The sequence below is a fragment of the Perca fluviatilis genome, chromosome 6 (genome assembly GCF_010015445.1).
Source record: "Perca fluviatilis chromosome 6, GENO_Pfluv_1.0, whole genome shotgun sequence".
NCBI lineage: Eukaryota > Metazoa > Chordata > Actinopteri > Perciformes > Percidae > Perca > Perca fluviatilis.
The window spans coordinates 25,442,776-25,458,673 of NC_053117.1; the positions used below are offsets into that span (position 1 = coordinate 25,442,776).

At 39.8% G+C, this 15,898-nt stretch overlaps 1 protein-coding gene across 3 annotated transcripts in view; it reads left to right on the forward strand.

The window, feature by feature from the left end:
• sema6a (sema domain, transmembrane domain (TM), and cytoplasmic domain, (semaphorin) 6A) overlaps window positions 1-2,365 on the forward strand; it is a 109,117-nt gene extending 106,752 nt beyond the window's left edge. For all 3 annotated transcript variants that reach the window (XM_039803025.1, XM_039803026.1, XM_039803027.1), the window contains one exon: window positions 466-2,365. In XM_039803025.1, the coding sequence (XP_039658959.1) occupies window positions 466-1,628 (1,163 nt within the window). In that variant the 3' untranslated portion in view covers window positions 1,629-2,365. The remainder of the gene's footprint in view (window positions 1-465) is intronic.
• The last annotated feature ends 13,533 nt before the right edge of the window (window positions 2,366-15,898 follow it).

Below are 15,898 nucleotides of genomic sequence, written 5' to 3' on the forward strand. Positions count from 1 at the left end.
TATGAGAAGAAAGGGTTCGGGTATTTCGGGCTCCTTTATCTGCACTCATATCTTTTTTTCATTTCAGCAGAGGGTTTTATCTAGGATTTAAAATGTGAATCATAATCGCCCCTCCAAAACACATTTTCAATCTGAGATTGGATTTTCGGGAAATATTGAATGTAGCTACTTCACGCTACTATTTGTGCCCGTTTTGAAAAGGTGTTCCTTATGATGGGATAAACCCAGGTTCATTTGCATGTATTTTCATGAAATGATTTAAACCTCTAATCTTTTTACCCAGAAAATATCTTTTGATTATTGTAATTCAATATTGTTTTCTATTTTTTGGTTAGTCTAATAATGAGCATCTTTCCCAACAGCTCTATTTTTCTTAGAAACAAGTGCCCACAACACACAGCAGAGGCAGAATCATCTCTAATTATTGTCTGCCAGTCTGAATGTCATCTCCACATCTCTCTGCAGGTGTGATCCGTGAGAGCTACCAGAAGGGTCGTGACCAACTAGTTCCCGTGACCTTGTTGGCCATTGCTGTCATCCTAGCCTTTGCCATGGGCGCCATCTTCTCTGGCATCATTGTCTACTGTGTCTGTGACCACCGGCGGCGAGACATAGACCTGACAGGCCGCAAGGAAAAGGACAGCCACCACCTCCACTCCCGCCGAGGATCTATGAATAGTGTGACCAAGCTGACGGGCCTGTTTGAGACACAGGCCAAAGACGGTCGACCCGAGGCAATCCTCACCCCTTTGATGCACAACGGGAGACTGACACCGAATGGGAAGATGCTGATAAAAGCAGACCAGCACCACCTGGACCTTACTGCTCTGCCAACGCCTGAATCCACCCCCATGCAGCCGCGTCGTAAGCCGAGCCGGGGCAGCCGGGAGTGGGAGAGGAACCAGAACCTCATCAACGCTTGCAACAAGGACATGCCACCAATGGGCTCCCCTGTTATCTCTACAGACCTGCCCCTGAGGGCCTCTCCGGGGCACATTCCCAGCGTGGTAGTCCTGCCTCTGCCGCAGCATCAGCACCAGCTCCAGCCTCACCTGCAGCAGCACCAGCAGTCCTACCAGCACGAGTATGTGGAGCAGCCCCACCATAGTGACCATAGCATGGGCCACAGTGTCATGGACGACCAGGGAGCCACCCTGGAGTACAAGACAGTCAAGAGCCCCTGTCACAACCTCAACATGGTAGATCCAGATGGGGTACTGCCGCCACGCGTGCCCCAACGAGAGGCTTCTCTCACCGTCCCTCCGGCTGTCCCACAGATGGGCAAACGCTTGGAGGTCCACTCGTCAGTCTACGGACTCCGGAAAGGATCAGCATCCGGAGCTTCCGGATCCTCCGTTCTCAAGAGGCACAACACCAACTCATCTAACTCCTCCCATTTGGCGAGACATCACAGCTTCAACCGCATGGAGACGCCACCCCCTGCACCTCAGAGGGTGGACTCCATACAAATGACAGCACAGGGCATATCTCTGTCACGGCAGCCTGGAATGAGCTCCTACGGTTCACTGCCTCGAACAGGCATCAAATATCTCAAGCCTGATGTCCCCCCAAAACCCTCCGTAGTCTCACTCTCGACAAAAGTCAAGTCCAGTGACTCCTGCACATAGTCAGCTAGTTATCCAGTCAGTCCAATGTGAACGGACAGTAGTGAAGGTTTTTTCTGAAAGAGAGAAAAAACAGGGAATACTGTACAACTTGCATCTCCTTATAGTGTTTTTGTTTGTTTGTTTTTGGTGTACAGTACAGTGAAAAATGAAACACAGTTTTTTTAAGAAAACAATTTCTTTTTATATAAATATGTAAATATTATACAAATGGTTGTCGTCATTTGTTGCCGTCATTGAGCACATGTTCTGGCTGGCTCCCAGTTCCTCTGTAAACACACATGGGAACATGTGCTACTGAAACAGAAGAAGATGATGCTTGTCCTGAATATTTCATCCAACTGCACCCTGTAGCATCCAAGACGGTGGCTCTCTTGTTTGTGGTGTCTTTGGCCACCGGGACTTGACTTGATACTTTATCACGCTGGTGAAAAGCACACAAGAAGACAGCACGGGAGATTTGGATCGTTGTACAGTATCTTGAGGACTGGGAAATCAAGCACTCAGAGAGACTGAGCTCAGACTGAAAGGACAGACGCCTGTTCTGAGTTCTGTCAGAAACTGTGAAAAAGCCTCTCAGTGTTACAGCAATCAAGTCCTGCCTGGGTTTGACTGAAAGCCTGGGCCAGAGGAATCTTCTACTGTACTGGTTACTGAATAACACATGACTGTTAATACTAATAGCTTGTTGTATTTATTTTTATTAAGTGCTTTTGAAAAAAACTTTCTTTTCTTTCTGGGCTCGGGAAAAAAAAAAAAAAAAAAAAAAAAAAAAAAAAAAAAGAGAGAGGGAGGATGGAGAAGAGATCTTTTAATATTAATTAATCAAGTGTGAGAAAAAAAAAACATATTTAAAGTCATTAAACTGGAGCCTGTAGAACTTTCTTGATGACTAAAGGTCCACTAGGTCTTTCTGTGTGCTCAGTGGGACCTGCAGCTTGAGATATATGTGACCTCTGTGAAGAGGAGGAGATATTTATTTAAACTGTGCCAGACAGGGACTTTTACCTTCATGGACCAGAATTTCCATTGTTTTTGAGCAATCATAAAAAAGACTTCCTGAATCTCACCCTTTCACTCCTCCAATGAGCATCCCCCCACCTACCCCACGCCCCCAATCAGCACTGTGGTTTTGTGTGAGTTGATTACATTTGTCCTGATTGGTTGCTGGCTTACCGGTGCCATCAAAGCTCACTGTTGCATGTTGCAAATATAAGATAAGCAGCTGCAGCAACAGAACGGGAATCTGTATTACACACACAGAAAGAAGCTGCAAGTGACGCTGCAAACAAACAGAGCGATGCCTCCATCAGGAACGTATCGTCTTTTCTAGCAGCGTCACACAAATAAGCAGGTGAAAAAGGAAACTACAAAAACATCTGTATCGCCTGCTTCTTTTTCCACATGTAAATTTGTGCCTTACACCCTAAAGTAGTGACAATGTTTTTTTTAATAGCTGTTAACTTTGTCTCCTTGTAGTATTTTTTTATTTTTCTTACGTCATTGTATTTCCCTGGTTTGATAAAAATGCAATTAAAGAATGTAGGTGTTATTGTTGTAATTCTGGTCCCTACACATAACACACTTACAATCCAGAGGGAAGAGAGAAAAGGAGGATTTCCCTTTCTTCTTTCACTCTTTCTCTCTCACACACACCCACATACACATGCACACACACACATACACAAGCATCTTTGTGGTTCATTTCTGATTGTGCCATTAATGCGCTTAAAGCAACCCTTTATGTTGTGCTGGCAGTGTCGATGAAGACGTTGTGAGTGTTTTTGATTTTATATTTTATACAATTTTAAAGTCCTGGTATTTGTTTTTTTGCTTTTTTGCTGTCTGTTGGTTTGGAGTGATGGTTGGTTGACTGATTAACTGAACAATTAACATTTATTACTTGAGAAGGCCAGTGTATGGGTATCTTTGTGGTGCACTGCAACACTAGCAAACACAGTGTGAGATACACATAAGCACCCAGTGTACTAACACAGTTCTAGGCTTCTTGTGTGCATCCTAACACTCAGTTGTTAGGCAGTTGCATAAACAGGCTGGTTCCTGTGAAGAACTTGATTAAAACAACAATATTAAAAAAGTCCCTTATTTAACCCCCTTTTTGTAAGAGACAACACAGTTTGAGGAAGTGTAGTTTTTATTTTGCTTCACTAACTCTCCTCATCAAAGCCTTATGAATGGCTGAGAGTTTGACTAATCTGACCTTTTTCTGTTTTCACTTCCTTTTTACTTAAGGATTTCTATTGATCACCCCAACACTTAAATCAACGGAGCACTCTCTTAGTGTTGTATGTGTAGATAGGTAAAGGTTTTCTTGATATCAAGCAATCTTCTGTTTCTCAATGGAGGAAAGCCAACTATGTCTCAATCCACAGCTAACGTGAGAAGGAACGTTTAGGATCCGTGACCTGACTAACACATGTACATATACGCTTGCAGGGTTCGGTTGCAAATGACGGGGTCATAGGCAACAGATTGGGTCAAAGCTAGAACAGGGAGGAGGGTGCCCCTTCAGAAACATGTTCTGGGGTCAGTTGAGACAGTTATCCCAGGGATTACTTAAAGCTATGATCTTCATAGTGCAAATGACCCAAGATTAGAATGAAGGGGTGTGTTTACTCCAGAATACCACTGCATTGTAGACTGGTTACTGGGCACTACTACTGGGTTATTTACACCTTCCAGTGTATTGAGGAGTGCATGACCCAGCAACTTTCCCAGGCCTGAAATAATGCTGATCTACAACTAAATATTTCTTGTCTAGAAATGTTCAGTTGTGGTGGCTGTCACCTCGGAGAAGTGCCGTGTCCACACAGAATGTGAACACGAAAATCTAGGTTCAAAAGGTTAAATGTCCACATTCTGTGTAAACGAGTAAATTTAGCTGTGGTTGCATTTAAGATTCTGTAAAATCACACGTTTGATGTCAGTGGGGTTTGAATATTTTTAAGACTGGACTTGGGTTTGACTGTGAAGGCTGCTGTGAACAGTGAGGTTCTTTGGTGTGTGCCTTTTTTGTCTTTCACCCTTGTTATAATACACTGCTGTTAGATGCAAATCGACTCTCTTCACAACTTCTCAACCTTTTGAACTTTGTAAGCTTGTAAGATATTGTGACGTCACAGTTTTTTGCCCTACTCTCTCCACTTCCTTAACATCTGATTCACAGCTTAATGTACGTTGTAAAGAAAAAACTCTTTAATTTAATGCAAAATGTAATAAAAAAAAACAACAAAAACAAAATAAAATTCTTGTCATGAAGATGATGATATGTCCTTGACTTTTTCCGCTTGTGTCTCTGCCTGAGGTGGTTATCTTTATACTTGAAACATCTTTAATTTTTGAAATATGTGCAACAGAGTTTCACACAGGATTTGAAGGTTCTTTCAATTAGGAATTAATTTTGATGAAGTACACTATTTTTCTTTGGTTGTAAAACCTCCGCCAACCCCTCGAGATCTGAGAAACTTTTCTTCAGAATAAGATTCTACTTCTGATACAAAGCATGTCTAAGTGGATGAAAGCACTTGAAACAGAAGTGAAATTGTTTCTTTAACTTCATATCTAATACGTGAAAATAAAACTAGGTTATGAGCAGAGGGACGAGGTATGGTACTATTGATCCTGTCGGTTAAATGAAGCAAACAATTTGATGGAGATTGGGGGCAGCTTTCTGTTGGCAGACTGGTACAGGAGGCACTCTAAAAATCACCTTTTAAACTATAATATATTATTGTCCACAGAGGTATTAGAAGTGTAGTGAATGTTTGGGCAATCCATTTAATCCCATATAGGAAAACAATAAACTATTCAGAAGTTAATTGCAAGACAAAAGAGGGATCCAAAAAGTGGGTTACATTTTCTGTTAGTTGAGTTTTAAAGTTAACAAGTTTGACACTTTATAAGATGATGTCAGTGTTGTGTTTACAACTTGTTTCTGCTGTGCTAATGTCAGCTTAAATTTTGAGTTTCTGGCAGAGTGATTATCATAAGTCGTCATAATGCCAAAACCCACCTCAATTTCAAGTTCTGATGATACTGTAAACTCAACCTTGTCCTCAATGCATCAGTGCTGACTAACACTGACCAGAATATCAAATAAAAGTGTCCAGTTTCATATGTAAGCACATCCTTGGTATCATTTTGTCAGGAAATATAGCTTTGGCAGGAAGTTGACAACTCATACCTTTGATCTATGAGGTGAGTCATAAGTTGGTACAAGTCAGACTGTGCATGGAGATCAGATAACAAGGATGTGGTGCAGCTAATGAGGCCTGTCGCTGCCTTCACAATGCCGCATTGTGCAGTCTCCATTCATGCACCCGTGTGTTGTTGTACTACTCAGAGATCAAGATTCAGATATTCACCACTAAATCTTTTCCAACATGACATGAGCACAATCAAATCTAGTGGTGCGAGTGTGAGCTGGTTTTATCACAGAGTTGTAGTCAGAGGGCGGCTTCGTGACCTCAAAGGTCGGTATTTAAGGGGTCAAAACAGGTGAAACCTACATCTTTGTGTGGTCTGTCTCAGAGATAAAGACAGCATGTCATAGTCAGGATGGATATCAGGCTATAGCTTTGAAACACATGTAAGTAATTCACCGCATGACACTTAATCCGCATCAATACTAATGTAATATAAACCTCCGTCCTAATGTAATTGAGTGGTTTCATTATTTCAGCACATTTAAGTTAGAGACCAGATATTATGTTTCTCACTTGTCTTAAATATGGCATCCATGTAATATTATAGTGTTATAGAGTATTAAAGATATGTATAAGTTATCTTAATGCTATGAATTGTTGCTCAACAAAGTTGATGTGTGGATTCAGAACAGTACGAGAATTTGTTGTTTGCTACATTTATTAGTTTAAGATTCCATTTGTGGCATTATGAGATATGTAGATGATATAATTAAGGATAATTTGAATGGACAGTGTCTGTTCAATATTTGTGTTGCTTTAGCCTGCACTGTTTAGGTGGTGAGTGGAGCAAGAGTTAATCACATTATCTATTTTATGTCATAAATCTCGTTAGTTAACTTCCAATGTCCAGAGATGTCCATGTACACTTTGTGTAGATATGTTAATAATTTCATGACACAACATCTTCTTTCAGTGAAGTGCAGTTGCGTACACAACAACAATGATTATATTGTTTTGCATGATTTTATTAGCCAGTTTATTAGGTTTTCTTACGTAAGAGGTGTTTGTATTTTGTCCACCCCATTTATATTAATGAGGGTAGATTAAACGTTAGGAACACCTCTCAGTATAACGCAATACAATTTGTCAGCCTCCAAAATGATCAATGAAGGGTAATTGACACCTCTGAACAAAAAACGCACTTTATAACCTTCATAAAAGTTGGATTTATTGCAGGGCTGTCAGCATAGTTTGCGCTGTTTCTCAGTCAGAGATGCAACTAAAAGTGGCAGAGAGAGAGAGAAACCTGTTGATAAAGGATTACTTGATTTAAACTGTCACTGTACACTCTACGTTTCCAGTAGAGAATCCAAAAGAGACAGCTAAAGTGTTGCTGTGCTTTACACTAATACTTTAATGCATCTAGTAATCTAGTAGTAAGTATGAGTTGCTCTTTGATTAGCAGTTGCTGTATAAACACTTTATGCTGCAAATCTTGTAGTAGAAGTGGAAATGTAAATCAGTAGCAGTCACTCTGGCTCATGACCCGACATTATGACCCGTCGACCCAAGAGCTGGATGGCTCATTTCACTGCCAGCGACAGCTACAGAGGGCAGCCCGCCAGACTTTCAACAATCCTGGCAGCCACCCAGCCAGCAGACCAGCTAACCAGCTAACCAGTCAGACAGGCATTAAACCCTCCAGCCAGCCTTTAAGTAAACCATGTAGTCATCCATGCAGCCCCTGCCCCCACCAGTCCAACACAAATCTAATCCACCCTGGCTGTGGCCCGGCAGTGCTCATTTCGAGTGCCCCGCAATCTGTGGTCACAACAACAAGCTTAGCCATGCGATAATCCACGCCATCCCATTCAGCAATTATTATCCCATCACTGATACTGATACAGCTGCTGCTCTTATAATGGCATCCTGATGTTTTTTCATGCATTTTTCTGCCATTTTTTCCCCTGCAACTACAGCAACACATACACAAAAGAGACATAAAGGCACAACAGGATAGATAGATAAATAAACAGAAGAGATAATTATCTGCGCTGTCAAAAAAGCCTGCATAGATTCAAGTCAAAATACAGGGAGACAGACACACACACACACACACACACACACAATAACACACTCCTGAGTAATGTGTCCCCTGTGAAGTAATATGGCTCTCCATGAGTCATTAATGGAGGTCAATAGGCCCTTTAATGGCCGTTCTCCATGTTGGTTGGTTTGTCGTTAATGTGTCATCGTGTAAGTACATGTGAGCTTCATAGTGGAGTCTGTGTGTCTCTTTTACAATAATGTGATAGTGTGTTAGTGTGACAGTGTGTGTGTGTGTGTGTGCGTGTGTGTGTGTGTGTGTGTGTGTGTACAGAGTCTGTTGTCTGTTGTTCAGTCTGTACAGTGTGCAGAGTTGTAGCTGAGGACACCAAAGTCCTGTCCTCTGTCATTTTTCTGGGAGTTTGAGAAACCTGGAAGGAGTTTACATTCTACAATTAAACAATAAAACACAGTATATATGTTATTATTTTGAGATAATCCCAGTATTTTTGGACTGTTAAAATTGTATTACTTTTAGGCAGATAAATAAATTAAGGATTCAATATTTCACTGTCAGTTTATTCCTGGCAGTGTGGAGAAGGCCACATTTAGACCTTAGGACCTCCCTAAAATGTTAGGGATAAGAAATTTGAAGAAATTATGTCAAACAAAAATACATATTATTTGTAACACAGAAAATACAATTCAACTGTTAATTGAATAATACAACTACAAACAAAACATATATATGAAAATCTATATGAATAATCTGCTCTAATGTTAACTGTAATCAATAGCATCTGGAAAACTAATTTACTAACTACAGTCACATTACGTTACTACATTAGTTGTTTTTTTTAAAGACCCACTCATGACTATCTACTCCTGGATCCAGTCCTGGCCCTGAATGCTATCAGAGTTTAGGCTAACGTTAGCAGCTCTGTCTTGCACCATTCTTGGATTTGGAGAAGTTTACATCACAGCAACCCCAGCCAACTTTACCCAAGATAGCATTTCATTTGGCATACACATTTATTAGTCTTTATCCTAAAGGCAAGGCAAGGCAAGGCAATTTTATTTGTATAGCACAATTCAGCAGCAATGCGATTCAAAGTGCTTTACACAAGACATAAAGATACAGTTAAACATATCATACAAATTGGTAACAGATGAAGAAACAGTTCTAAAAAATTAATGAATAAAAAATAAAATTTTAAATTTTAAAATTTAAATACAAAAATTTATTAAGAAAAGGCAGTGTTAAAAAGAAAGGTCTTCAGCCTTGATTTAAAAGAGCTGAGATTAGGTGCCGACCTACAGTTTAGCGGTAGTTTGTTCCAGATGTAGGGACCATAGAAGCTGAACGCAGCTTCCCCCTTTTTTGTTCCGACTCTGGGTATGGCAAGCAGACCTGTCCCTGATGATCTCAAGGATCTCAAAGGCTCATAGTGTAGTAGCAGATTCAAAAGGTAAATTGGTCCTAAACCGTTTAGTGACTTATAAACTAACATGAGTATTTTGAAATCTATTCTTTGATGCACAGGAAGCCAGTGTAAGGACATCAGAATTGGAGTGATGTGATCTATTTTTTTGGTGTTGGTAAGGAGTCGTGCAGCAGCGTTCTAAATCAGCTGCAGCTGTTTACAGTTTTTTTCGATTGCTAAACGACAGTGGGCATAACTGGAGTCACATGTGCAAAACTCAAACTACAGTCTGCACTACCTACAGTCACCTGAGCTAAACAGTTCACATCACCTGCAAAACTCATTCAAAGCAACACAACTCTTAACACACGTCTCAAACAGTATGCACAGGCCTCACTGAGATAACACACACTGTCACTCAGAACACACTGAGAGTAAAAACACTAGCATCAAACACCAATACAGAAATTACAAACTTTCTCATCTTTACAGTTTGAACAATTTGAGTGACTTGACACTACTCAACAGTTTATTTAAGGAAAAAATATAGATTGTATAGCATACCAATTTTTACATAAGGTAAACAAGAAGGAATGAAAATCATCAGTTTTCTTCAATAAAGTATTTTGTCTCTAGTAATTTATGGAATTACTGGGGGGAAAAAACTAAAGGTACATAACAGTACCAACGAATAGTGTGACTAATCCTGCCTCTCTCCAGCATCATGTGGCAAGTTCATCACATTGGATGTATGCATTATCTCTAAATACAAATTACTGTAATGTGGTGTTTCTATTGCTTTCACCTCCATTACTTTCTGACAAACAGTAAGAACACAGTTTTACTATTGTAAAGATATAGTGTTTTTCACTTTTTTTTATAGCTGCGTACATAACCTCAGACATCTTACCTGGACATATTGGTATCTTTGCTCTTTTACCCGTTTCTCTCAAACAGTACAGTGTAGAATTGTTTCATTCTTATTTGGTGTTTGTATACAAAAAAAGACTTTCTGAGCTTTCTCTGTATAAATACCATATATGTTCACTAACTAGTCTAAAACAAGACACCTGCTTAGGCTTTCAGCTAAAATTGCAATCAGCAGTGTTTGATAGGCACCAGACTGAAATCTATTCTGTTTTGAATGTGTGGTTTACAGTTTTGACAGCAGTGTGTTAGCATTTGAACAAAGTGCTGTAGATCTACAGTGTTGTGCACGTTGTGGTTAAACTCATGGGATAAGTGTGTAGAGTTTTGAAAACTGTGTTCAAGCAATGAAAAATGAACTAGAGTTTGGTCCACATGAACTGCTGCTGTGCAGACTGTAGTTAGAGTTTTGCACATGTGACTCCAGTTGTGCCCACTGTCGTTTAGCAATCGAAAAAAACTGTAATAGACTTTTTATGGATACCTGTAAAAACACCGTTGCAGTAGTCAAGTCTACTGAAAATAAAAGCATGGATAAGTTTTTCCAAATCCTGTTGGCACATAAGTCCTTTTAAAGGCCTTTTTTCTCTTGTAACGTAATGTTCGCAAAAAACATGTTTGAAGAAAAGAAACATATATGTGAGCTAAGCAGCCTAAGAAGGGTATGTCAAAAACAAAATAACAGCCTAATTTTAAATAGTTTTTAACCGTTCTTTTAATTCAACGTTAACTTAATCAGCTATTTGGAGCTGATCAAATCTGCCAGCGAAATTAACAGTCCCCGGCTTTTAGTGGTAAGTCTGTCGCTGTTATTGTAAACTGTATGGCAGTGTTGGAGTAGAAAGCTTGACAGGCATAACAACAGTAACTAAGGGCAGCTGGGGAACTTGGACTCCTGACCTTAAATGTTTCTAAAATCCTGACTATGACCCTGACAGTGTGTCTGTCTGTATGTATGCGAGGTTTTCCCTATTATTATTCCCCTATTTGTGTGTTTGTGGATGTGTGGATGTTCACCATTCTCTCTATGAATCCCTCTAATCCTTGAAAAAAAATCTTCCAGGGGAGATGCATAGTTCATTGTTGCTCTAAACCCGCCTCAAAGGACTGCTCTTCACAATAAACAAGAATATAATAAATACATACTGGATTCAATTTGGTATACAATGCCAAACCTTTGTTGCATCTTGCTGTTAAATACTGAATATAATGACTTTTAAAAACAAAAGTCAGTGGTCATAAAGCAACACAGTGGTAATCTCTGCTCTGCTGAGGATCTTTGTGGTTTAACAGCCAGTAACAATCATTCACACTGAACCTTATGTCTTACAATATCTGCTCCACTTCATATTAAGCTGATTAGGTCTAGCAGTAATCTGGATGTTGGCCAAAATTCAGTGCAGAGCAGACATTATTGCCTTGTTGAAATACATAAAAGCACACTGGAGACATTGTATCCTTGTAGGAAGCACATTAATACATCCCAAGTACTTAGGCTGCACTAAATGAACCTTCAAGGCATTTAGGTGGCCTTGTTGTGAAGTGGAGAGACCTGTAAAGGTGTAAAGGCCTCAATGTGTTGCTGCTGCTGCTGCTGCTGCTATTAAGTAATGACGCCTGACAGCCACAGAGTGCAGAGACAACTGTACAATGCAAAGAGATTAAAATGGAGAGGGGGAATGAGTTGTACTGAGTAAAACTGAGCTGATTACACAAACCACAATCGTGTATTTATAATTACGTAAGTGTACCTTCATGCATCTTTCTGAGAAATGTAATGCCCACATTCATACAAAATATTTAACGTGTCACTTCAAGTATTCCATTAGTAATGCATCTGCATTTGTACAATGAACATTAACTAGGAATCCATTAAAATTCCCTTGAATGGTTATGATATGATGGCTCACTGAAGGGATGCGTAGCACACTGAACACTGTAGATTTCCAGCGCACCAAAGCATGCATCATTCAGCTCAAACTTCTCAGAACCTGAGAAGAATCCAGCAGAAGATTCTCAGCGAGGATTCACAGGAACGAGGGCGAGAGCAACTCTCTCTACATTGAAAAAAGCCTTGGGCTGTGAAGAAGCAGCAAGAGGAGGATACCTCTGAGACTTCTGATGGCAGAGTGAGCAGGAAAAAGAGCCAAGCCTTGTTCTGTCATTATAAGCCCTGTGCTGCATACATAGACGAACGAGCAGGGGAGAAATTGGCAGTGGGAATAAGGGCAAGACAGTGTACGTGTACTGTGCATGGATCCCTGTAGCCACGTGCACACACATACAGTGCAGTATGCACGGGGCTTAAGAGGTGGCTGAGGAGAATGACTGGCGAGGAGATCAAAACAAAAGCCCATGGGTTATGTTGGAGGGGAGCTCAGGGACTTGGGATGGAAGTTTGCTTCTCATCTGCTGGTCACATGCACATTTGGACGTGCGCACACTCACACACATTCAAGAAGTCTAAGAGCATAATGACCATGAGAGAAGGAAAGATAACCCAAAAAAAGACACACCACCAAGAGAGAAAAATCAAACTCACATGCATTCAGGCACACACATACACACAGCATAAGGCTTTAACTGGCTGATATTGCCAGGGGTGCAAGGATAATCCTGTGAAACTGTGTTTGTGTGGAGAAACTTAGTTTCAGTAGCCAGGAGAAAATATAAATACCCTCCAAAAGTTGAGAGAAGATGCCAATCAACTTTACACCACAATAATCTATGACCTGGTTTCTCAATGTTGTCTGCCTCTTTGAGGAGTGAAAATAACAACAACACAGCTACATCCAATTACCTTCGTTTATGGGGCATTTCAACATTTTCTGTAAACATGTCTGCTATTTTTATAGTCACAGTTCAGAGCCACGGTTGGCCCGATCAGAACACCATATGGGTAGTGTATGTTTGTAGTGTGGAACAAATAGTGTGAGTTGTATCTGCAAAAGGCTTTAGTGTGATGTAGCCTTCCTCCAACAGCGTAGGTGCAGCAAGTAGCAGAAAAATGTGGTGATAATTCACCGAGACCCAAAAAGTCAGAATTTATGGGAGTGCAGTACCCATTAATGGTGTCATCCTGTGAGGAGCCAGAGTCACAACTGGAGTGACAAAGATATAATTGGTAAATGTCATCTGATTTATGATTTTGCATACGTTGTTAATTTTGCACAGGGCTGATCAGTGCATGTGAGTATAAACAACTCCCTCCCAGAGCAGCTAGACTGTTTTCTGTTGCTGTGTGCTCCTTGAATTAAAGTGAATACAGAAGTGGTTTTGAGGGAATGAGTTACTATAGAGCTATTAATGTGAAGTCAGAAAGCAATTTCGAGAGTTTTAGCCTGGCTTTCCATCTATCAAGAAGATTTGAGCTTGTGTGCAAACCTAAGATACATTTCTTGAATTTCTTAGTTACTTGGAATTCTATTTTCATTTTCTATTGATATATATGTCTAACCTTGAATATGGTAAAGCAATCTAAAGGTGTCAGTATGCTTCAACTGAAGTGCTTGGCGGGTGGTCAAACAGCATCTTAATCCCCCACAACTCTCTGACGTTGGAATTGGGGATGCTGCGGAAATTCACATCAACTTCATGCAGACTTGAACTTCTCTAACAAGCTCTCTTTTTAGATCTTTACTTATTACTTAAGTGTTTCTTTTCATGTGTGCAACACTATGGATGCCTTTGAGGAAAGATTGTCCCAAAGCGATGCTATCCCCAAGATTACCATGTCTCATATTGCACAGCAGGTTTTTTGACTTGGAATGTGGTTCATCGGTACAGCTATAAACACTTTAGCCTCAAGAAGAGGTGGTTTTGAGCCTACTGTAAGCTTAATAAATAAGTAAATAAAACATTATAATCCAATAAATATAAAAAATTTGGTTTTATTTTATCCTGTTTCTTATCACAATACGAATTTAGTCCAGGCCATTTTATTTCAATTCAGCAGCTTTTATTTAAATTTGTTCTTTTTCCCAAAGTCTGTCTTTATTTCAAAGTAAGATTTTTTCCATTCACTGTTTCATAAATGTATTTTGAATTGCCCCCATAAGGCTTTGTCAAACATAAAAAACAGGGCTGTTTGCTCATTCAAACCTAAGCAACAGACAATTTTTATGTAAGAAATATTTCAAGCATACAGAATATTGCTATGTAACTGCACCTTAAATTGTAATTATATTGAAACGATAGGTGGTATTAACTCACATGAAGACATCTTTATTAGAACTTCCACTATGGTCCTTGACCCAGAACTTGTGTGCCCGCAGTCATTAAAACCGTGAGAGGAGGAGGTCAAAAGAGTTGTGTGGTGAAAGTCTCACCTCCCTCCAACCCTCTCAGGCCACTGTGACAGGGGAGGGGAGTGAAAACATGCCTGTGTGAAAGCTGCCACATAGTTGCTAATTTGCTGACAGGGTTTCATCCATCTACTTTGAACAAGGGAATAGACTTTGTCATCTTGTTTTGCTTATCCAGCCTGTGGAAATGTACTGTAACATCTTACTTCACTTAAGAACAGAGCTGATTTTTTATGCTTCGGCTGGGTTTATTTTAGTCCTGTCATTTCTCTTTATTTTATATAAGCTTTCATCGTATATTTATTTCATACAGCCCCTGCCCTGCTGTTGCTGTCAAAGAGTTTAAAAAAAGACTCCAGATTAATACAAGCATGGAAAATTAATGAGCATGTCATTAGCAATAGAGATTCATGGAGATTCATGAATGTTTACCGTTCACCCCTCTCCCTAAGTGCTGGTCATTCAGGAGAGGAGACATTAACGAAAGGATGAAAAATGGAAATGTAAGTAAATGATGAAAAAAAGGGATCTGTTAGTAATATTTGGCTGAAAACATTCATTATCTTCACTTGAGACCATTTAAGGACAGACAGGTTAAATGGACAAATAACTTTTCCCAACAAAGGTACATACTATAGATAGTACTGTAAAGAATTATTGTAAATATTCATCTGACTTGACTTTATGTATAAATGTCAGTAATAGGAAAGAGTCCAGAGCCACGCTAGCAGCTCTGTGAGGCTGTACTTTGGTACAGCGATGCTTTGAGCTAAATCTGGATGCAGCATGCTAACATGGACTTAATGACAACGCTACCATGCTAATGTTTAGCAGGTGTAATGTTCACCATGTTCTCCCTTTTAGTGTAATGTATTATTGTGCACAAAATTGCTAATAAGCACTGAACACACAGTGCATCTGAGGCTGATGGGAATATCAGTTATCAAATCTTGGATCAAATACCTTGGATAGTATTGGATAAATTAAAACGTTGACATAAAAAACATCAAATACAAAACATGCATCCTTATAGAAACATTTAGCTAGAAACAACAAATGGGGATTGCCAAATTGGAATTTCCAAACTCATTAAATATGACCTCAAGGGCCTAAGAACAATTTATCCCAACAATTTGGGCCACTAGAGACAGATATTTCTGTACCAAAGTGGTGGACCAACCAAAGGACCAGCATTGCCATCCCTGGGGCCATGCTGCTAGCGTGTCTAAAACTATTTTTAGACACGCTTTCTGCTGTGGAATGACCACTGAATTTCAAAAAAGTGTGAATTATACAAAGTTATCAAGATAGAGGCATCTACTGTATGCTGGAATAAATTCCACCTGTGATAATGAAGAATAAACCCACACATTTGAAACTGAAAACATGTCAACTTTCCATTCTCA